Source organism: Grus americana, chromosome 18 (assembly GCF_028858705.1).
Source record: "Grus americana isolate bGruAme1 chromosome 18, bGruAme1.mat, whole genome shotgun sequence".
Classification (NCBI taxonomy): Eukaryota; Metazoa; Chordata; class Aves; order Gruiformes; family Gruidae; genus Grus; species Grus americana.
The window spans coordinates 12,940,591-12,963,304 of NC_072869.1; the positions used below are offsets into that span (position 1 = coordinate 12,940,591).

Consider the following 22,714-nt stretch of genomic DNA (forward strand, 5'->3'; position numbering starts at 1 on the left):
TCCTGCGAATAGAGACATTGCTTTGGTGTGTCCATTCCTGGTGTCCCACGTAACCCACGCAGAGTTTGACACAAACTGTTGCTTTCACTGGACAAATTCTTCTAAGATTGCCCTAGAAACCCCTGATAAAAGACTCTCCACAAGGTGTGCTCGTGCAGCAGGCAGAGCAATGTGTGTTCCTCACCTCAGGAAATTCAAGACCCTCTTCACCTCCACACAGACCTGGCCCGTCCTCCCGACCCAGCACCACCACTCTTTTCCTCAACGTTTGAGAGGAAAGCGGGACCGAACACAGGCACAATCCGCTCCCTATGGAAATACTGCACGTCTGCATGGGCCGCGGGGAGAGAGAAGCCTGCAAACAGGCAGGCGGGATGCACAACCCCAACTGCGGAAGGCAGCCAGAAAACAGGATCTAACAGGATCTGCTGAAGTGTTCCTACCCCAAAATCTCTCCAGATGGTGTTTACAATGCCCATCATATGCTACCTTCCATCATTTACAAACAAAGCCACGATGCAAACACCCCTGTTTGTACAGACTTACCAAGACCGTGGGCTCATCAAACACCTCAGAACAAAAGCTGCCCATGTCCACTACACGTTACCCACACAACCAAGATAACCCAGTCTGGCAGCCTGCTCCTGGGAATCCAACTTATCAGTCACCATTTCAATACACCAACAGCGTCACCAGAGCATCTCAAATCAAGCAGCTCCTCTACTTTCCCGTTACAGCCTCACGGATGAGACTTCTCCAGGTCAGGGGCCATCATAAATCAAGACAACGCTGTCTGGTTCAGGCTACTAACACAGGAGAGAGAGCACTTGAACCTCTTGAGGATCCTGCTGGGAAAACACCAACCCACCAGAGGTAACGGGGCACTGAACTACAGGAGGTTCCCTCTGAACATCAGGAAACACTTTTCCACTGTGAGGGTGACCGAGCACTGGTACAGGTTGCCCAGGGAGGTTGTGGACCCTCCATCCCTGGAGATACTTAAAAGCCGCCTGGACAGGTGCAGGTACCTCGAGGCGTCCCTTCCCACACCTACCCCTCTGTGATTCCACAGCGTGGATCAGTCCCACAAGGACACCACTGTGAGGCCCTGAGCTGGTGTGGATCAGGATTTCGGAGGTTTAAAGGAATTGTAAAGACCCCCGAGGGCCAGGAGGTGCTGTGAAGGGCAGGGCTAGGGGCACAAGCAGGTTGGCAGAGACAGGTGGGAAGGCCGAGCAGACGGTTTGCAGGGGCGGATGGACATGTTCCCCGCCGCCACCACGGGCGAGGGGCAGTGCCCGGTCCCAGCTCTCGGCCCAGAGTACCCGTCAGTGCCCAGGGCCTCCGCCTCCGGGGCTGCCCGGGCCTTACCTCCTCCACGAGGGCGGCGAAGTGCCGCAGGGCATCGGCGGGCAGGTCCCCGCAGAGCAGCTCCTCGGGACCGGCGCCGGGGGCCCGCAGGAAGAACAGCGCCTTGGGGCGGGCGGCGGCGGGTGGCGGCGGCGGCGGCCCCATCACCAGCTCCCCGGCGGGGCCGCGCCAGGCCAGCAGCGCCGGCCCCGCCGCGCCTCTCAGGAAGTCCCGCAGTGCCGGCCCCGCCGCCCCGCCGCCCGCCCAGCGCTCCGCCGGCACCCCCAGCCCCCGCGCCGCGCTCCGCACCAGCCGCCCGGCCCCGGGCTCCTCCGCCGCCTCCATCGGGCCGTGCCCGACGGGTGTTTGCGGGGAGGAGCCGCCCGTTGCCCGGGGGACGCGGCCCGGGCAGCAGCGGGACGCCGAGGAGCCGCCCCCGGTCCCGGCCGGGAAGCCGAGGGCGGGCCCCAGCGCCAGGCGCAGCTCGGGCGGGTGATGCCGCTGTCCCGGCTGGGATCCCCCGCCGGGTTTCCTCCCCCAGCCCCGTTCTTCCCTACGCCGAACAGCTCGGGCTCCCCAGAAGCGATTTTCCCCCGGCTCACCCCGCGGGGAATGCACCAGCACGGACCTACACCAGGCACATCCTTCTCCACCCCGATCATGTTGCTGCTCACCACCACCGGACTCACACCAACCGCCTAGAGCTGTGTTCATGTGCTACAGTCTCCTCATGCAGCTGTATTTCCCTTTTATTAATACCTTTATGGGAGAAGCGGTTCTTTCATTTAGAAAGTAAAGACCTTGCTCTAGTTCTATGAAGAGAAGCACAGGGATGCTGTGCAGGCCAGTGGCTGCTTCCCTTACCCCAGCAGTAACCGTGCCCTCCCCAAGCACCCAGCGTGACCCTACTTACACTGCACAATAACAAATGCTTGCTTGGTCTTTCCCCAGCCCTCTGCTATTCCTAAAAGCCCTGCAGACCCTGCTGTGTCAATTACCCAGCTTCCTCTTTAGACAAGCATAATATTAAAGCACAGCTAATCAACAAAAGATGCTTTGCTGCCGGTTTGTGTCTTCATTTTCCGTCACCTTAAACTGAAGTCTTAAATCTTTAATATGCACTGGTATCACTTGCTAATCAGCGCTTGGGGCCCGGTGCCATCAAGTTCCCTCTGAAAATGAACTCCTTAATTGAAACAGGCCAAAGGTGCCCCCCCTGCCTCCAGACACCTGCAGTTACTGCACTGGTAAGGGAAGCAGCAAAGCTGACCCACTAAAAGCCTTGAAAACACTCCTCTTCCTAGCCGCAGACCTTCCCCCACATCAGCCTGCATTGCCATCCTTCCTGTACCCTGCATCCAGGACTGGGCTCTGCTCGAGGAAATGCTTTGTCTGTTCTGGAGCCATTCAACAGCCACCCCAGCTGGTGCCAGCTTGAACCAACAGAGGTAAGGCTCCTGGCTGTAGGGTAGCAGAGGCAGATACAATTTTGCTGGCACAAAACACAGCCAGAACAGGAATGAGGCTCCAGCATCAGGGGGAGATGTTGGTCTTTACACTGATGCTGTAATCCAGAAACAACCAGCCAGGATCATTCTGGAGCAATTCAGGTATGTTTTCCCTCACTGGCCCTCTAGACAAAACACAGCCTCCTGTACAATGTTCAGTGGTTTATTCAGATTCTAAATAAAGGTTTTGGAAAACCCATCTTATGAAAAAAAAAAAATCAGCTGAGAAAACCAAAATAAAATGGGAACACAGCAGCATTCACACCCCTAAATTAACCTAAAAATAAATTGGGTCCCATTTTATTGTGAAATTTCCTCCTATGAGCCGGGTTCTGATACCCAGTTAAATTCCTCATAACCCAGAGACCTGCCCGCCTTACTCTGGCGAATCCACGGCCCCTCAAGGGCTTCTCGAACTTGATCTCTTGCAAAGGTCACAGTTGCTGCTGTTACACTATCAATAGCTTCTAGCATAAAACCCAAAATTAAAACAGTTCAGAGAGAAGAACTTTTGGCTAAAAGAAAAATGACATGTGGGCTGGTGAGACCCAGGAACGGGAACTGTATGGCAGGTACTGTCACCACAAGGACTGGTGCTGCTAACAGCGTGGTAGCTTCAGCCTACAGAGACCCACTGATGTCCAAGCAAACCCAGACGCCGAGGCCAGCCCCTTTTTCCATGGTGCCCGCAGCACTGCACATGCCCGAGGCCTGCAGAGAGCAAGGCCCTTCTTACAGAGCAGAGCACTCTCAGCCATGTTTCTTTCAGTTTACTGTTTTGAGCTTCTTGTTTGGTAGTTCCTGATGGTTCTTGGCTTGTTTCCGTTTCGGGCATGGCACTTCCTTGTTCTCACCACCAACCAATTTGTCCAAGGCTAGAGCAGTCTCCTTCAGAAGCCGCATCTCCCGTTTTTCCTTCCGCTCCTCCATTTCTACTATGTCATCTGCAAACAAAGCCTTCAGAGGCGGGATCAGCTTTGGGATGGTTGGAAAGTCACCAAAACGTACCTGAAATACATCAAGCATGTGAGCACCCACATGAGAATTGCTTTTTCTTCCCCCCCCCTTCCTCTCCATCTTTTGCCTGTTTGGACAGCGGGGCACTGGCACTGCCGCTGCGCAGCACCCAGCATGGAGGAGCCCTAACCTCCCTGACAATTTTCAGCTGCATTAACACAAGCAGGCAGGCAGTCGTTTTGTAGCAGTCAGTTCACAGATCCCATAGGCCAACGTATTTACATTTTCTTCACAAGAAATGATGTTCTGATTGATTAGTGAGCTATTCTCACTGCTACAACTGTGTTCAATCCAATGGCCGCAGCTTCTGGCTCCTGGACACCTTTTGCAGAATGCCATTAAAGCAACACACCAGTTGAGAAGGGAGTGGGCACAGAAGCAAAGTTAGGTTTTCAGCTGGGAGTAGCATGCTCAGAATAGAGGTGACAGGAGGCAAGTACCCAACGTGTTAAGAGCAGACTTCTCTCAAGAGCCATCGGCACCTGTCTCTCTGTGCCAACTGTTGTCCCCCAGGTTGGTGATGCCTGCTGCCAGCAGCAAAAGGAGCTGTTTCAGAGATTACTCTTCAGAAGGAGATGGTGTATCGATATATCAGCACTGGAGAATGTAACTCATGAGCAGCCATCCCAAAGTAACACTGAAACCTTTCCCACAGCCTGGCTCAAAGCTCCCAACTTACCCTCATGTGATCAAATGCAATTCCAACCTTCTCGCTGAAGTCTTCACTGAACAGCGGGATCTTGGCGTATCTCTGACTGAAGTGATTAAGCATGATGAACTCCGCATTCATCTTCATCCCGGTCTGAATCGCCTGGGAGGTTGTGCTGCGGAAGGAACCCCGGTCACACACAGCCTGGCTAGCACCATCACTCCAATGGGGCGGGCCAGGCTGCTTTGCATCAAAGGTGACATCACACCAACAGCCACACGAGATGCCATCTAACGCTTGCTGGGCACAGGAGTGCCTGCTTTCTGCAGGCATGCCCAGGCACTGCATCCTCTGGCAACCCACACCAATGGCGAGTCTGACTTCCAAATGATTCCGAGCGCAGGAAAGCGGTTGTAATTCCTCGGAGCTCTACAGTTAAGAGCTCCAGAAACTGGGGACAGGGGCTTACTCAAATACGTGTCCCAGGGGTGCCAGTAAGTCCAGCTCTCTTGCACAGTAACTCACTGTAATTCCGAGAAGCTGCTCTCAGGTCTCCCCACTTTTGCTGGGGGCAGTACTCGGTATCACTGGCTGCAGCGCTCAGTTTGAATGACACTGTTAGCTGGGGGGTGTGATGGCTCTTCTACCTCCTGAGCTTAGTCCTGAAATATAATCAGCAGAGGACCTTTCCTTTGGGCTAGTCTATTTGTAGAGTTACTACTGTCCACTTAAAAAGTTTTCCCCATCTCTCTGAGGATGTTCAAAGCAGCTGTGAGTTACAGAACTGGTGCAATGAGCAACACACCATTTTTATTGCTGAAGAGCTCTACGCACACCAGAACCATCTACAGGACTTGGATCCTTCACCACGAGCTCCAAGGACAAATCCAAGTTCCACATCTTCACCTTCCTAATAGTGACAGAAAGCAGAACACACCCCACCTGTGTGTCTTCTCTACTGCTTCTTTTTCCATGCCATCTTCCAGCGTTGCCTCATGGATCAGCAGGGTGGCATTTTTCCCTGTGTAAATAATCATATGTTCATCCTTCAGTTGAATATAGCCCAGCCCAACTGCCTACACAAACTCTCATATCCTCCCTTAGCCCCTCACTGTGCTGCAGGCACAGCACCAAGGGTTTGGGGGTGCCCACTTCAGACACTAACAGTTTGAGACCTTTCTCCAAGAGGCTGCTCAAGCAGAGCATTTTTGTCACCTACCCATTTGTACTAAGGCCATGCAGGGCATTGTGTCACCAGAATAGACTACTTTCCAGCCAGATTTGTGGATCATTGAACATGCAAAAGCATTTTTACAGTGCTGGACTTCACAAGTCTGAAACTGAACAAGGATATAAGTGTTAGACCTCAGGTCCCCTCTTGCCCCTCCTAGCAACTGACCCTGCCAGATCGTGAGCTTACCTCAGCCAAGTCGTAGTTCTCTAACAGAGAACTGACAAACCATTTGGCTTTAGGTTTGATGTTCTCACAGCCTGTCACAAGAGACTGGGAAGTAATCATTCTGTGAGGGAGGGGAGAAGAGAGAACTAAGGACAGGTACAAAGTAAAACCTGATCTTATCTTTAAGCAGCCTATTTCTCCTTCTCAGTTCAGCACCTTACAAACAACACATTTCGGTGCACCTATCTGCTTTCCCCCTGCTCTCACTATCCAGTGCCCCAGTAACTCATCCAACCACTTCCCCACTGTCAAATACTCTCTCCTCCAAGAATCTTTTTTCATTTGCCCAACTCCCCTTTCCTAACAAAAGGAAAAGCCTACACGTAAGCCTCTATTAAGTAGCACAACTGAGTAACAAACCCTATCCTCCCCTTTGCAAACTGCACATCCTAATTCTACACAGAGTGGAAGGAGTCAGAGTTGCCTTCAACAAAGGGGTGGGGGGGAATGGATGACAGTAGTTTGCCTTTAATAAGGACCCAGCAAGGACATTTCTCCACATACCACGCAGAACACTCACTTGATGTCTCCGAGAATCTCTTCACAGTGGTTGTGGTACTCGTGTAGCCAAGGCATGATCTGTTCAGGTGCGACTAGAAACAGAGGGCTGAAAGCCTGACCAAGGGCTGCCTGTAAAAGCAAAGGCCAGGGCGGGGGGGGAAGAGGGGAAAATCAGCACTAGGTACACACCAAATCAGAGAGAAGAAATACCTAGGGAAATAATAGTGCTTTTCCACTACTCAGAAGTTCCCCTCCCCTCACTCCAAGGCAAGTTCAGGAGCAGTGAAACAACACTACTACTTACAAAAGCTCTCCGCCTCTCCATCAGGATGTTCAACAAGCCCTGCAAAGGGAATAAACATGACAGTAAGCTGTGGTCAGAAATATCTGGGGCATAAGTGGGCAACAGTGCTACTGCAGCTCAGCAAGCTGCAGTTTTTGGAAAAATCTATGGTCAGAAATATGCAATTACTGCTTTTCCAATAACTGCAGCTTGCCAAGCTGCTGTAACACTGTCACTGCTTATGCCCCCAAGCTGGTTGCCAGTAGCCGACAACACAAACCCCTCAGTCCTTCCCAGTGCTGCTGTGTCTTCTCCCAGAAGAAGAACGGAGAGCAGAAAGTCTCTACACAACATCTCAGTCCCAGTCTGGTTTCTGCAGACCAACAGACAGCCTGCCCTGATCAGGCCCAATTTACAACAGACCAACTGGCCCTCCTGTGACTATTTATTACAAAGCATTGAAGGAAGCTGGGTTGGACACTGCTAAAAAATTACATCTCTGGATGATCCCAGCAAGTCTGCAGGGATTAGAAACACAGATAGATTCAGCAGTGCAGGGGGGAAGCGCAGCCCTAACAGCAGGGCAGCCCACATTCATCACCTGCAGCTAAATCTGAGTCCCAAACAGCAGAGCATGCCTGCACCCTTTCTCCTTCCAACACACTCGACCTACCGAATGATGATCGGTATGCATATGAGACACAAACACAGCCACTATGTTACACAGCACTTGGTCAACTTGCTCTCCATAGTGGCGACAGAGCTGTCCAAAGGTTCCTTCTCCACAGTCCAAGAGCAGGGAACGGGTAGAGCTGGCAAGACAAGCGACAAAGACATTTAGCAGCCGCTGTAGGAGCCCTGATCAGGACCCATTCAGGGAGGGGAAGCTTTTGGGTTGGAGGGCAGAGAGCTCTCAGTGCTCTACCTCTAAATGCTACTCCAGTTCTACCAGCTGAAGCTTTGGAAAGACTGCATAGCTCATTCTGGTCCTGTGTGCCCTTGGGGCAGATGGTACAATGAATGAAGACGTTACATGTTTGGCCTTACAGGTGGCTCTCAAGTCTTCCCCAGCTATAGGGAGACAGGTGTCTGAAACAGAAGTCTGACAGACTCCACAAGAGGGGCACCTTCCCTGTGTCATCACCACACTGGCTGAAACAGCCCTTGGACAACACCTCCTTGAGACACTGAGTGTCTCCAAGTAGAACACACGACATCAGGATTTACCTGGTATTTACCAGTGTGGAACTGACATTTCGGATTTTCATTGGAATTGCAGATCCTGTTCCCAAGAACACAATTTCAGGATAAGCACTCCCATTTCCTAGAGAAAACAGACAACAAGGATTTGTAAATAGAAGTCATCTACATACTGCCCAGTCAGACACCATTTAGTTCAACAGCCTAGTAACTCCAGTCTACATGCCCAGCCATGTTCATTTTTGCCTCCCTCAGCCTCTGGCTTTCCCGCAGGAGCAAGATTTACAAGGAAAGACAGAATGAGCACCACCAAGAAAACAGATCATGCATAACTGCATATCCAATGCCAGGCAAACAAGGGCTCTGCTCACAGCCCATGACAAGAGCTGGCAATTCAAGAGGGACCTGACTCCTGTCCCACAGTGCCCTGACTCTCCCCGGCATCAGGATCCAGGCAGCAAATGGTGCTGTGTCACACCCCGAAAGACTCGCTGCCAACAGGACAACTGAAATTCAGACAGTGCCTCACAGGGAGCTGGTTCTAGACCAAGACTTTCCCCAGACACAGGGACTCACACTGTGGCTGCTATGACAGCATTCAACACAAGCAGAGCTCTGGTCAGCTCAGAAAAATCACACACGGGTGCTTTGGCTCTAATTGCCCCCAACAGCACCCAATCCCCAACCTAGCAGCTTTAGAAAAACTGAACCACAAGACTGCATAACTCCAACTGAAATGAGCTCAGTTTGCACTAAGCCTGTCCTCTGCACAGCTCCAGGACAACTTAAGAGCACCTCTCCAGCAGCAGGAAACTGCATGTTCACAGCTCTGCCTGGGCCCTAAAGCAGTGGGTCACCAAGACCTCCTACTTCCTATTACACCAACCCAAGGCAAGTTGCTGATCCTTACCCGGTACAGCAGGCAGGCTCTCTTTGCACTCCTTCACACGAGTCTGGAAGGCAGGGAGATCCAAGGCTTCACTTACAAACGCATCATGGTCGCAGACAGTCACAGCATCTCTGAAAGAACAGAACAGACCATCTATCAGGACAGGATAGGAACTGAAAAGACAGCACTTTTCAAAGCAAAGTGCCAAATTACTGTGCCAAAACAGCATTATAGCAGGTCAAACACTCCTTCCAAGTTCCATTTTGAGGTGTGGGGGAAGATACACCCACGAGTGTGGTGTGCATCAAAAAGGCCTGGTTGGGCTGAGCCACGCCACAGAAATAACCATTCCACCAAACCGACGCAGCTTGTGGAAAAGCACCAGGCTCTCTGTGCTGTCCAGATTCAGAGAGCTGCCAGACACTAGAGGGCACCACAAGGCAGCACAGGGACCCTGAAGGAGGAATGACTACTCAAGAGGGCTCCAGGCACCACTAAAAAGCATACTAGTCCTGGGTCCTGGTCCTGCACCAGGGCACGTGCCGTACTACAGGCCTTCAGACACCTGAAGCAGAGAGATTTAAACCCTTTTTGGCATCTGGATCCTTCTATTCTGCCCAGAGCCAGAAAACTGAGCCACAGCAGCTGGTATCCCCTTGCATCAGGTGGTCCCCTACCCTTAAGATCCTTATTGAGCAGCTTCTCCTACTTGCCCACAAAGCAAGCACCAGTGGAGAAGTCTACAACTGTTTAACCACCTGGGCTTTCAGCTCTGGTACCATTTGAAGACCCAGAAAGCCTGGTAAGACTTTCATCAGGCTCCCTGACAAGTCTCTCCCTGCCACAGCCATGGTTGGGTTCACAGCATATGAGATCAAAGCAGAGGACAGAGAAGCACATGGGACTACAAGAGCAAGGGACAAAACCAACACTCCAAACAGCTGACCAGGTGATGTTTTCAGGGGTTCATTCATCCATGTCCCACACCTTTGTTGTAGTTTAACCCGGCCGGCAGCTAAAACAACCATGCAGCCGTTTGCTCACTGCCCCCCGCACAGTGGGATAGGGGAGAGAATCAGAAAAAAAAACTCATGGGTTGAGATAAAAAGTTTTAAGGGACAGAAAAGGAAGAGAATAATAATGATAAAAGAATACAGAAAACAAGCGATATACAGCACAATTGCCCGCCAACTGCTGATTGATGCCCACCCAACCTGGCCTTGAATGGGGCAGCCACAGCTTCTCTGGGCAACCTGTGCCAGGGCCTCACCACCCTCACAGGGAAGAATTTCCCAGTATCTAATCTAAATCTCCCCTCTTTCAGCTTCAGGCCATTCTCCTTGTCCTGTCACTCCCTGCCCTTGTCAACAGCCCCTCTCCAGCTTTCCTGGAGCCCCTGCAGGGACTGGAAGGGGCTCTAAGGTCTCCCCAGAGCCTTCTCTTCTCCAGGCTGAACAAGCCCAACTCTCTCAGCGTGTCTCCATAGCAGAGGTGCTCCAGCCCTCGCATTATCTCTGTGGCCTCCTCTGGACTCACTCCAACAGCTCCACGTCCTTCTTGTCCTAGGGACCCCCGAGCTGGACGCAGCACTGCAGGGGGGTCTCACCAGAGTGGAGTAGAGGGGCAGAATCCCCTCCCTTGACCTGCTGGTCACGCTTCTTTTGATGCAGCCCAGGACACGGTTTGCGTTCTGGACTGCAAGCGCACACATTGCTGACTCATGTTGAGCTTCTTGTCCACCAACACCCCCAAGTCCTTCTCCTCAGGGCTGCTTTCAATCCATTCCCTGCCCAGCCTATAGTTGTGCTTGGGATTGCGCCGACCCACATGCAGGACCTTGCACTTGGTCTTGTTGAACTTCATGCGGTTCGCACGGGCCCACCGCTCAAGCCTGTCAAGGTCCCTCTGGATGACATCCCTTCCCTCCAGCGTGTCGACTGCACCACACAGCTTGGTGTCGTTGGCAAACTTGCCGAGGGTGCACTCGATCCCACTGTCCATGTCGCCGACAAAGATGTTAAACAGTGCCGGTCCCAGTACCAAACCCTGAGGAACGCCACTTGTCACTGGTCTCCACTTGGACATTGAGCCGTTGATCACAACTCTTTCAGTGCGACCATCCAGCCAATTCCTTATCCACCGAGTGGTCCATCCATCAAATCCATGTCTCTCCAATTTAGAGACAAGAACATCATGCGAGACAGTGTTAAACGCTTTGCACAAGTCCAGGTAGATGATGTCAGTCACTCTTCCCTCATCTGCCAACGCTGCAACTCTGTCACAGAAGGCCACCAAGTTTGTCAGGCACGATTTGCCCTTAGTGAAGCAGTGTTGGCTGTCACCAGTCACCTCCTTATTTTCCATGTGCCTGAGCATAGTTTCCAGGAGGATCTGCTCCATGATCTTGCCAGGCACAGAGGTGAGACTGACCAATCCATAGTTCCCCAGGTCTTTCTTTTTTTCATTTTTAAAAATGGGGGTATGTTTCCCCTTTTCCAGTCAGTGGGAAGTTCACCAGACTGCCACAACTTCTCAAACATGACGGAGAGTGGCTGAGCAACTTCATCCACCAGTTCCCTCAGGACCCATGGATGCATCTCATCAGGTCTCATGGACTTGTGCACCTTAGGTTCCTTAGACAGTCTCAAACTTGATCTTCTCCTGCAGCAGTCGGTTCTCCATTCTCCCAGTCCCTGCCTTTGGATTCTGCCACTTGGGCAGTGTGGCTGGAGCACTTGCAGGTGAATATTTAGGCAAAAAAGTCGTTGAGTACCTCAGCCTTCTCCATATTCTGGGTAACCAGGTCACCTGTTTCATTCCGGAGGGGACTCACATTTTCCCTCGTCCTCCTTTTATCACTAGCATACCTGCAGAAGCTTTTCTTGTTGCCCTTGACATCCCTGGCCAGATTTAATTCTATCAGGGCTTTGGCTTTCCTAACCTGATCCCTGGCTGCTCGGACAGTTTCTCTGTATTTCTCCCAGGCTACCTGCCTTTGCTTCCAGCCTCTGTAGGCTTCTGTTTTATGTTTGACTTTGTCCAGGAGCTCCTTGTTCATCCATGCAGGTCTCTGGGCATTTTTGCATGACTTCCTCTTTGTTGGGATGCCTCACCCCAGAGCTTGGAAGAGGTGACCCTTGAATATTAGCCAGCTGTCTTGGGCCCCTCTTCCCTCCAGGGCTTTGTCCCATGGTATCTACCAAGCAGGTCCCTGAAGAGGCCAAAGTCTGCTCTGCTGAAGTCCAGGGTAGTGAGCTTGCTGTGCACCCCCCTCACTGCCCTGAGGATCTTGAACTCCACCATTTCATGGTCCCTGCAGCCAAGTCTGCCCTTGAGCTTCACATCCCACACCAGTCCCTCCTTGCTGGTGAGAACGATGTCCAGCATAGCACCTCTCCGCATTGGCTCCTCTATCACTTGGAGAAGGAAGTTATCATCAACACATTCCAGGAACCTCCTGGATTGCTTGTGCCCTGCTGTGTTGCCCCTCCAACAGATACCAGGGTGACTGAAGTCCCCCAGGGAGGACCAGGGCTTGTGAACGTGAGGCTGCTCCTATTTGTCTATAGAGGGCCTCATCCGCTCGGTCTCCCTGGTCAGGTGGCCTGTAGCAGACTTCCACTACAGTGTCCCCTGTCCCTGTGCTCCCTTGAATCATGACCCATAAGCTCTCGGTGGCTCCGCACCCATTCCCAGGCAGAGCCCCATGCACTCCATTGGGTCACTGCATAGAGGGGACACCCCCTCCTCTCCCCTGAAGCTGAAAAGTCCTTGACCTCGTTGTAAACACTGCTAAGCAAACAACTGAACAGTGTTATCAATGTTATTTTCATACTAAATCTGGAATACAGCACTATACCAGCTTCTAGAAAGAAAATTCACTCTGTCCCAGCCAAAACCAGGACAACCCTGTCTGAGACTTTCAGGGACAAGGACACTGACCTCTGCCACTCCTGTTGGGGCCTGAAGTTGTATTTCAAGAGGCACTCTCCCCGCACAATGGGCACGCTACACACAGCCTCTTCTTCCTACAGGAAGAAGAGCGACATTAAACACATTTTTTACTCTGGGGTGTGAGGTGTACAGGCAAGCAGGGCCTGGCCTACCTTGCTCTGGTAGGTGGTAAGCAGAGGGAAGATCTCTGGGTGGATGAGGTTCAGCTGGGTTTGGATCTTGTAGCTGCGTGGGTTGTGCACCGCAGAGGAGTTTTCATTGAGCACCAAGTGCTGAGTTCCAGGTCCAAATCTGCAAGAGGACAATAAAACACACAACAGCTTCAGCCCCACATTAGAGCTGGGTATGTATGCACACCTGAGCCATTAGCTACATTATCATCTGAGCCCTGCTGACACCCAACAGCTACTTCTACTCTGGAAAAACACATGCACCATAAGAGCATACTGATGCCCAACAGTGACATGAAACCAAGTAATCAGAAGATCCCATACCTTTCCAGCCATTGTTGGTAACGGCTGTCTCGAAGCACTGACTCTGGAGTCATGTGAACAACCAAGGCCACCTGGTTCTCAGGAAGTCCTTCCTGGTACCTGTGGCACGTTCAAATACAGGAATACGTGACCTTCAGTCCTCCGTCACCTTGGCATCCCTTCCCCTCTCCCATCTTGGTACTACCAGAGATGACCTCCCCTGAAGCAGGCAGATCACAGATCTTAAGAGCACAGCCCAGGAGCTCGAGGCTCCACGTCACAGTAGGCACAAGGCTCCAGCCTGCCACTTGCTGACACCTCCACTCTCCCTCCCAGGACATTTCCTCTCCTCCAAGAGCAACATCATCTGCAGAGCCTTTCAGAAGCCTAACATGCTTCTGCACAAGCCCCACAGAGATGTTACAGGCAGTCCAAGCTTCCACCACACAGGGAAGTGGCCATCTCTGCATTGCTCCCCATCAAGATATCAGTGTGCATTTCCTCCTCGGGAGGCCCCTGAGGGACAACGGGCCTGTCATAGTTACAGAACCTCATGGGTTCTGCGCAGACCTGCCTTTCCTACAGGGCTTAAAATGCACTAACAGTTCTTTATTGCATCTCTAGCTCTTTAACAGTGCCAAATAGCTCAGACATCAGCCACAGGAACAGACACATCTAGAACGGAACAAGAACTTCTTTGGCAAAGCTCAGCACAGATGTCTTCCCCCAAACACTCTGGGTCACCCAGCCCTGCTACCTTCGGAAGGTCTCGTTTTCACAGACAGCATCCACAAAGCCCTCGTGAGGACACTCCAGCACAATGAACACCGGGCCAGGATCAGTAGGGGTGCACAGTTCTTCAGGAAAGAGCTGCAGGCAGATACACAAAGATCACACCACAACCAAGCTATGCACACAGCCCTTTTTGCATCATTATGTCCAACTCTTGGCAGCTGTTCTGTCAGCCAGCCCCAGCAGGCAGCTCCAAGCAGGCGCTCCCAGTGCTCAAACCCAGCTGGTGCAGTTCTGGTTCCCCTTCTGCTCTCATTATGCAAGTTTACATTTTGCTGTGTAACAACCAATCCCAACCCTGGTCTCAGAGCAAACCACAACCTAATGTAAGGAAAGGAATTTTAGCAGCCTCTAGGTTCCCACAGCAGATTCTGTCCAGAGCACTGGGACAGGCTGCCCAGAGAGGTTGTGGAGTCTCCTTGTCTGGAGAGATTTAAAACCTGCCTGGACACAATCGTGTGCAACCTGCTGTAGCAGGAAGATTGGACTAGATTAGGGATTGGAAGGGACCTCTGGAGATACAGTTCTGTGAATTCAGATGGTAGTAAAAGCTTAAGAAAAAAAGGCTTTGTGAAATTCTTATGACTCAAAGATATGTCAATCTTATCCTCCAATGCAGGATCTTCACTTACAGATCATCTGGGACACGGCCAGAGCTGGCTCTGCCTCTCACTTCAGACTAGTGTTCGAGAGATTAAAGCCCTGCACACAGGAACCATCGAACTGCTTTTGGTCTAAGAGGTGCAAACAGAGTAAGGAGGAAGTAATAGCCACACAGGTGTTCAAACAGATTTAAAATGTGCGGGGATTAACTCCACTAGTTCACTCCTTGACCTGAATCAGCTTTGGGAAGGGGAGATGATGCAGCTCTGACAAACTGCAGACATAAAGCCATGCTCACAAATGAGCTCATTTCAGAGCGCACTTCCCTAATCATACCCCTGCAACAGCCCCAGACGTGCCCCCATGGCAGCCACAATCAGCAACAACTTGGGGCTGGAACAGGGACCAGTCACGAACCACAGCAGCCACTTGAAGCTCAGAAACAGCAAAACCCATGCCAACCTCTTAGCAGGGATGAGAGGGAATAGGCAGGCAACCACCACCCACCCTTGGCTCAGGAATGGGTGTTAAAAAAAAAAACCCAAAACATGTCCCAGTGCCTATTGGTAGGCAAAACAATCTGCACAAAGAGACTGTCACCCTGGGAACCCAGTGAAGGAGGGCAGATGCAAAGCCACAGCAGAAAGCACAGATACATCTTACCTCTCTGCCTTCAAAAGTGATTCGTTCTCCATTTTTGAGAGCTGTAATTATGGGAAGAATGGCTGGAGTTCCCCTGAAAACAAGGCCACAGAAATATTTAGCTTGCCAACGTCAACAAGCCTGGTGTTGCCCCATCCCCGGGCTGGGATCTTGCACTCACACTGGCAGACCCATCTCCTGCGCTTTAGCTGCCAGGAATTTTCCCTTCTTTGGGTGAATCTGAAAAGAATTAAATAAAACAGAATTATCAGCCACATAAAGAGGGCCAGGAAACAAGACCCACATACTTCCAGTTTAAGTGTTTCCCTACAAGTCAAAGGATTTTTTTTTTTTTTCAGTTCTACAGCCACTAGTTTAATTTACCCCCAAAACGCTTTTACTAGACTTTCTGGTTTCCAAGATCACGCTGCTGCTTCTTGCTCCCTTCTTTAGCTAAGTAAGCAGGACAGACTGTGACTACTGACAGGACTACTGTGAGCATTAAGCAAGAATGGAACCTGTATACTCTTAATTGGCTGCTCTACAAAGAACACTTCTAAAAAAAGTGTCTCTAGTTTTTACACATTCCTACTCGCGCTACAGTTATTCTGACCTTTGAAAAGTAGAATCAAAAAATAGCATTTTCAAGCAGGACTTTGAAGTTATCTCCAATTAAACCTATTTAGTGAGATGAAATGTCCTAATGACACAAGGAAGCATTTCTTCACCAAGGGGTGGTCAAACACTGGAACAGGTTTCCTAGAGAGGTGCTCGATGCCCCAAGCCTGTTGGAGTTTAAGAGGTGTTTGGACAATTAGTCCTTTAGTAACATGCTTCAACTTTTGGTCAGCCCTGAAGTGGTCAGGCAGTTGGACTAGATGATCCTTATAGGTCCCTTCCAACTGAAATTTCTGTTCTGTTCTATATTCTATTCTACAGTGATTAGAGATCTTTGTGTCCAAGCTTACTTTACAAAGGAAAGCCATCACCAGATCGGGATGCCTGCTTGCACACTTCTGTTCATCACCTGTAAAAGAAAAGCAAAACTACTTAGAATCATCACTATCTTTTTTCTTAAAGCTATAATGCGTTAATGGTTGCTAAAGCATTAACAGGAACAATATCATCCAGCCAACTGTGAGCCCAGCAGTAAAGTGCTACAAGCACCTAAGGCCAGGGAGCCCACAGTTTCAGCTACAAGAAGCTAAAATAAAGCCTAAGATTGAAAAATAATCAACCCCAACATCCACTCATAAATAAATTACAGAGGCTGGAGCACCCACTCCAGCCAGGGGAAAACTACTACAGGAATAATCACATCCCAAGTAGTAATCACATCCACACAACTTCCAGAGAGCAAACAGCTCAGAGGACAAATGCATGTCCTTAATTTGGCTTTACTTCATTAGAGTTAAAAAGGTCATTCCATTTCTTTCACCTCTTTTATTTGAGTTTTCTTTTTCCTTGCCCTCCTCCAAGCTTTGCTGTGCAGATCTTGGGGATCCAGGTCCTGTGTCCCCTTTAGGGCTATTTCCACCTTGGGTTGATGCTCCAGGACTCTGAGGCGACATATTTTCAGCAGCTAGTGACTTTCCTGTCCCAAATCCAATAAAACCAGACAAAGATCACTCAATCAAAAGGGATAGATAAGAAAAGCATGAGTAGCATTCCCTCTTCCACGTCATGTTTAAACTGCACCAGAACACAGAGCTCTTCCCCTGAGTCTGACTTGCACTTTCATGCTCTAGTCACTTATTTCAGGAGCCATCTGTCACCCAAGTCCTTCAGATTCTCTCCAAACTGCTAAACCCAGTGACACTTAAGAGTACACGCACAGACTTGACAGTCTCCAGCAGTAAGAAAACTCAGTTGGCTAGGAAGCTGAACCAGTGATGTTTCATATGTCATTCTATACACCCACACCTAAAGGAACAAACCAAGGCCCTGACTCAGCACATCTTGTTTCTTTGAAAGGGATCCTTCTTCTGAGAAAAAGATGTAAATGAATAAACCTCTCCTTACTCAGACTTGCAAACAGAAGCCGCTCCTCTAACCACCTTAACCACAGTTACTGAAAACGTGCTTCTCCCGTCTGATTACTGTATCACATGCTCACCTGTCAGAGGTATTTGGTAGACTGTCATCGTCTCGTCCTTGTACTCAGGCTCTGTGTGCAACTGCACAACTGGAAATACATCAGGAACCAGCATTAACAAGTTCACAAGAAAAGATTCGTACTCTACAACAATTTAAATAGGAGAAATATCCTTTTGCTTTCTTAATCAAAACCTGCTGAGTGTCCCCCTTCCCTTTCTCTGCCCAACTGCAAAGATCAATGAATACTTAAAGTTCTTAAAAGTCCATCATCCACAAAAAGTAGTCCATGATACCATAGTAAGCAACTGCACTGGCAGACCCTGGAAGCAAATTGCCTTTCAGTGCTTTAAGACCGAGTGCTAGTGAGAAAGACTGGCAGCAGCCCACCAGGACAGAGCTGGAAACACTCTTTTTCTTCCAAGCAGTTCTTGTGATGGATCTGAACAGTGTATCAGATCAAAACAAATGTTTAAAACTTTCTTTGAATGGATCTAAACCAGAGGCATTTGTTCTCAAGTTGTTACCATTCAATGCAACCTTGGCGACAGCTGAAACAAAAAGAAGTTACAAGTTCGTATCAGCTACACGTCCCTGGCCTACATACCCAAATCCATCCTTTTTAGGGGCCCAGGAAAGAGTCGAATCGCCTTCAGATAGTTTTGCTGGAAAAGAGACAGTGTATGAGAAGGCCGTGCCCAAGCAGCACGATTACAAGCACCACTTTCAGGAGGTAGTTACTTTCAGTGAACTCAAAGGCTCAAGGCCCAGCCAGGTGAACTCTGGGCACCAGAGACAGCCAGAAAGCACTGGGCAGGTGTCCCAGCTCCAGTGAGCATTAGCCATTTAGAAAGAGGAAGGAAAATAAAGAACCACTCTCCCATCCCTTCCATCAACATAATTAGTCAGCAGATATTGCAAGGAAATAAAACAACGCTGAGGATTGGAAATTTTCAGCCTAGAAAAAGACATCAGGCTAGCAAGGATCGCATTGAGCGGGAGATTCTATTAAAAGAAAATGGAGGGGAGCAGACAGGAGAACAAAGGACACCCTTTATCCAAAACCTAATTTACTAGAATATTAGCTGACGAGACAGTTTTAAGGAGCAGAAGTCTGATGCTGTCTTGTGTGTAACTGAAGAGATTTGCTTTTTAAAGCCAGCCCTTCTGGCAGAACCTTTGGGCTGGCACTCAGACCAGCATCTTATGCCTGTAGGACAATTAATTGCCTTGATGCCAGCTCCCCAATTCCAAGGTAAGCTTTAACATGTGAAGGGTTCATTCTCCTTTCTGCAAGCATCCCCTACTTACCAGCTTCGGTGGCCCTAGGAAAACACATCTCTGAAGCCCCATAGCCTTTAACGTGAGAATCATACCTAAAACAAAGCAGAGAGGCAGCATTATCACAGCCCCACTAACCGCTGGTGGATGACACAAGAAAAATCCCTCTCAGCACCCAGGAGTGCTGGGCCTCTCTGTGAAGAGCAGAACTGAACTCAGATCCAAGTTCAATTTTGCCTCAGCTTTGTAGCGGTTTCAAAAAGCGCTCACCTCTGCCGGTAAAGAAAACATCTACAAATCTTGCTAGTCACAATTTGGAGCACATTACCTGAACAGATTGTTAATCTCCTCCTTTCTTGGAGATTTCCAGAATTTTAATGGACAAGATCATAAGTGATCTATTCCAACCACACTCTCCTTTGAGGGCGGGGTGGACCAGAACCCTTTGTAGATCCCTTTGAACTCAAATACATCTGACTCACAAACAGCTCCACCACTAGTAATGCCTTCTACTCTAGAAGATTTTGGGAAGATAAAGCCACGCAGGATGGGGAGGCAGCACCTCTTCCACCACATGTCCACGTGCACTGTCACAGAGACCACACTGCAGCTGGAAGCACAGCAGAGCCCCACGTGCCGCTCTGATGGCGCCTCTCCTGTCTCCACTGCTACAGAAAAGGCCCCCGCACCACCTATCAGGCAGCTTGCAAAGCAACCACCTCTGGGCTAGACAGCCGTGGCCTGTGGCTGGACCTAGCGAGAGCAGCCGGTGCCAGACTGCTGCCGGGGCACCCAGCCAGCCCCCCCGCACTCACCTGGCAGCCCCCCGACGTTGGCCCAGGCCACCCGGCTGAGGAAGATGCTGTCCAGGTGGGAGATCTTCAGCCTGAGGGGCGAGACGGGGGGGTGGGTGGGGGTGAGCAGGGGCCGAGGCAGCCCCGGGGAGGAGAACGGGGCGGCCCCTCCCGCTGGCCTCACTTACTTGTGCTCCTGCATGGCCCGCTGCGTGCCCTCGCCGCAGTTGAAGAGATACCTGAGGGGAAGAGGTGGGGGGGGGTCATGACGGGACGGGGCGCCTCAGACCCAGCCCAGGCGGGCGTCCCCGCGGCCTCACACTCACCGGTTGAACTCGGAGAAGACGTAGACGGAGGCGCCCGCGTCGCGGCTCCCGGCCGCCACCACCTGCACGTAGACGGTGTTGGGCCCCGCCAGGCCCGTACCCGCGCTCCGCCGCCGCTCGCGGGCCCACACGTGCCGCGGCACGTCCTTGGGCCGCCGCGCCGGCGGCGCCGCTGAGGAAGCCTCGGCCATGGCCCAGCCCGGCACCGGCCGCTGCCGCCGCGCAAGGGCGAGGACCGGCGGCAGCGCCCGCGCGAGGGCCCACATCCGCGCGCGTCCCCCCGCCCCCGCCGCCAATAAGCGCGCAGCGGCTTCGGCGGCCACGCTCACCATGTGATGCGGACGAGCCAATGAGAAGCGAGAAACCCCACCAGCCGACTCGCTCCTGAGGCGCCGCTCTTGGGCCCGGCCACCGTACGCGTTCACGTGACTGAATTTACCCAATCGGAATTTTTCTGCTTGCCCTTACGCTAGGGGTGGTGCTCAGCGGCGCCGCGCGGGTGCCTAGCAACCCCCGTGCCTAGCAACGCTGCCGTCCCCACCGGGCTCGCCCGGGCCCTCCCGCGGTGCTGCTGCCGCCCCAGGGCCGGGCGGGCTCGCAGGGCAGCGCCGGGGCCCGGCCTGGGCCCGCTGCAGCTCCCGCCGCAGCCAGCTGCCGTTCCGGGGCCTGCCAAGGTGTGCCGGGACCGGGCAGGCCGTGGGCGAGGGGCCGGGTGGGGCCTGGTGGCTTCGCAGCACTTGCGGGCAGGCCATCGAGGAGCCGGAGCCGGGCTCTCACAGCGCGTCAGGAGGAGGAGAACAGCAAGTTACAATGCAGGAGGTGCGAGCCATGCGGACAGAAAGCCTCTTCCCTATGAGGACGGTGAGTTGCTGGGTCAGGTACCGGCAGAGCAGCGCAATGCCTCTCCCTGGGGCCGTCAGGACCAGGCTGGATGCAGCCCTGAGGACCCTGGTTTGACCTCGGAACCGGCCCAGCTTCGAACAGGAGGCTGGACCTCCCAGGGTCCCTTCGAACCCAAACTGCCCTGTGATTCTCCAGTCCCCTCCTCACCATTTCCCCACTGCTCACAAGCTCCTCTTTCATATGAGCCTTGTTCAGGGCCTGTTTACAAATACTAGATGATCCAGGCCACAGCTCTGTTTATTTTTGAGCTCGCTAAACCCACCCTGAGTTCTTTCAGGCTTTCTGTTTGCTTCAGAAAGAACCACTAAATTTTACTGTAACTAGAGTACCCCAACATAAACAACCCTAATCATCAATATCCCTTTTCTTCCTTGCTTCCAAAGGCAAACCTTATCTTCCTCAGTGCTTTGCTTTGCAAACACTGTCTCCCTTTATTCTCAGTGCCAATGCTCTTCCCTTTCTTTTCTAGTGATCCAAGCAAGCAGTTTGAGTGGGGACCTGTCCAAACCTCCAGATCTTGCCATGGCTGTTTACATCTGTTCTGTCAGTCTTTCTTCAAATCTATAATTCACTTAGCATTTCTCATTCTTCTGACTCCAATCTCTTCACACAATAGCTCAAATTAGCATGGCATTTTTTTTTCCTGGTTTCCCCACTTCTGGATGAAATAAAATACTCTTTGTTCACAAACTCTTTGTTCACGTATGTTTTACACGTTACAGTCCTGCAGCCTAACGCTCACTCACAGCCCTTGGCTCTGCTCCCTGTCACACAGGAAAGGGAAACATCAGTTTAAATCTTAAATTGCTTCCCAATAAAAGTTGAGGATTCCTAAAGGTGAGTGCTCTATCTGCACATTCCTGCCCCACTGCTGCATCATTTCCTCTCTGTGTCAATGGTTTTCTGCTCAAGTGAATAATCAGGAAGTATGAAAATAGCTTTTTTTGTGCTTAATGCATTTTTTTACACCTTTGGGAGCACAAAAGCTCTTTTAGGGCTCTGACTAGCTAGCATGGGTTTTCCACCCAATGTTTCTTTAGTTGGTGAAATAACTAAGATGATGTGTGGTATTTTTCATCAAATGAATCCCAGCAATTTTGTCCAACCTTGCTGGCTTGGTTTTCTGTGCACAGGCCAGTATTTAGAGCTGTGACTTCACTAAAATTCTGTAAAGTGACAAAACTGCCCATAATATCCCAGTCCTATGAAGATTTCACAGGAAGGAAATAAAAAAGCTCTGAATCTGACCTGAAATCCATGCTAACAGAAGCACATGACTGTCCTTTGCCGTTTTAGCTGCAATGTTGTCTGGGCAGCTCACATATTGGGGAGGAATTTCAAAGACTTGGTTCAGGAGGAAGAGTCTTTTATTTTACAGTTGTGGTCCTTGTTATGTGTGAGAGGGTCCTAGCCTAACAGATTTTTTGGCAGAGCAGTAGGGACATCCCAGAGTTTAGTCCCTATATATATAACATGAATGACCCACGTATTTTGCCAACTTAATCCTTGATGTGATTCAGATTTCCTTGGAAAACTATCTTTTGTCTTATAGATAGGGTGCTTGATTAAGCTGGGAGAGATCTTGGTTTCAGATTTTCAGCATGACCTTGTAAAGGTTTGGAATAGTTCTCTCAGAAATTCTGGATGGTAAAGCCATCCTTTGCTTCTCAAAGTCATCTGAAGTAAGAGTTGTGGTCCATTGGTGCACGTTTCGGGTGCGCAGAGGCAGTGAGCTTTGCCTGGCTTGTGATGAGGAATCACCCAGAGACATTAATACTGCAGACAACATCTCTGTATTTCTCCAATTCACTTCTGTAGCACAACAGGGACCGACTGAAACTGCCTCATGCCTTTGCACGCAGGAGGTCCTGTTCTGAAACAGGGCTGGGGTCGATGCAAGCAGGCTATCTGACCATGCCACTGTGCAGTGGCTGTGGAGGCGTCAGGAGCTCATCTAACAGCATGCTGCTGCTTGAAACTGTTGTTGCAATGAGCA

The 22,714-nt window shown here is 50.9% G+C and overlaps 2 protein-coding genes across 5 annotated transcripts in view; both read right to left on the minus strand.

Moving 5' to 3' along the window:
- Positions 1 to 1,643, minus strand: part of DNAH9 (dynein axonemal heavy chain 9) — a 207,313-nt gene extending 205,670 nt beyond the window's left edge. For all 4 annotated transcript variants that reach the window (XM_054846795.1, XM_054846794.1, XM_054846796.1 and 1 more), the window contains exon 1: positions 1,372 to 1,643. In XM_054846795.1, the coding sequence (XP_054702770.1) occupies positions 1,372 to 1,515 (144 nt within the window). In that variant the 5' untranslated portion in view covers positions 1,516 to 1,643. The remainder of the gene's footprint in view (positions 1 to 1,371) is intronic.
- Positions 1,644 to 3,005: 1,362 nt separating this feature from the next.
- On the minus strand, positions 3,006 to 20,147 carry ELAC2 (elaC ribonuclease Z 2). Its single transcript, XM_054846828.1, has 24 exons — positions 19,816 to 20,147; positions 19,678 to 19,728; positions 19,511 to 19,581; positions 18,726 to 18,790; positions 18,022 to 18,079; positions 17,437 to 17,505; positions 16,759 to 16,914; positions 16,289 to 16,347; positions 15,502 to 15,560; positions 15,342 to 15,414; positions 14,041 to 14,153; positions 13,305 to 13,403; positions 12,963 to 13,101; positions 12,799 to 12,884; positions 8,878 to 8,987; positions 7,995 to 8,091; positions 7,441 to 7,579; positions 6,789 to 6,827; positions 6,504 to 6,613; positions 5,945 to 6,044; positions 5,744 to 5,864; positions 5,467 to 5,545; positions 4,555 to 4,699; positions 3,006 to 3,866 (listed from the first exon to the last, which is right to left on the minus strand). The coding sequence occupies exons 1-24, from the start codon at positions 20,145 to 20,147 to the stop codon at positions 3,624 to 3,626; spliced, it is 2,613 nt and encodes an 870-aa protein (XP_054702803.1). The 3' UTR covers positions 3,006 to 3,623.
- Positions 20,148 to 22,714: the final 2,567 nt, after the last annotated feature.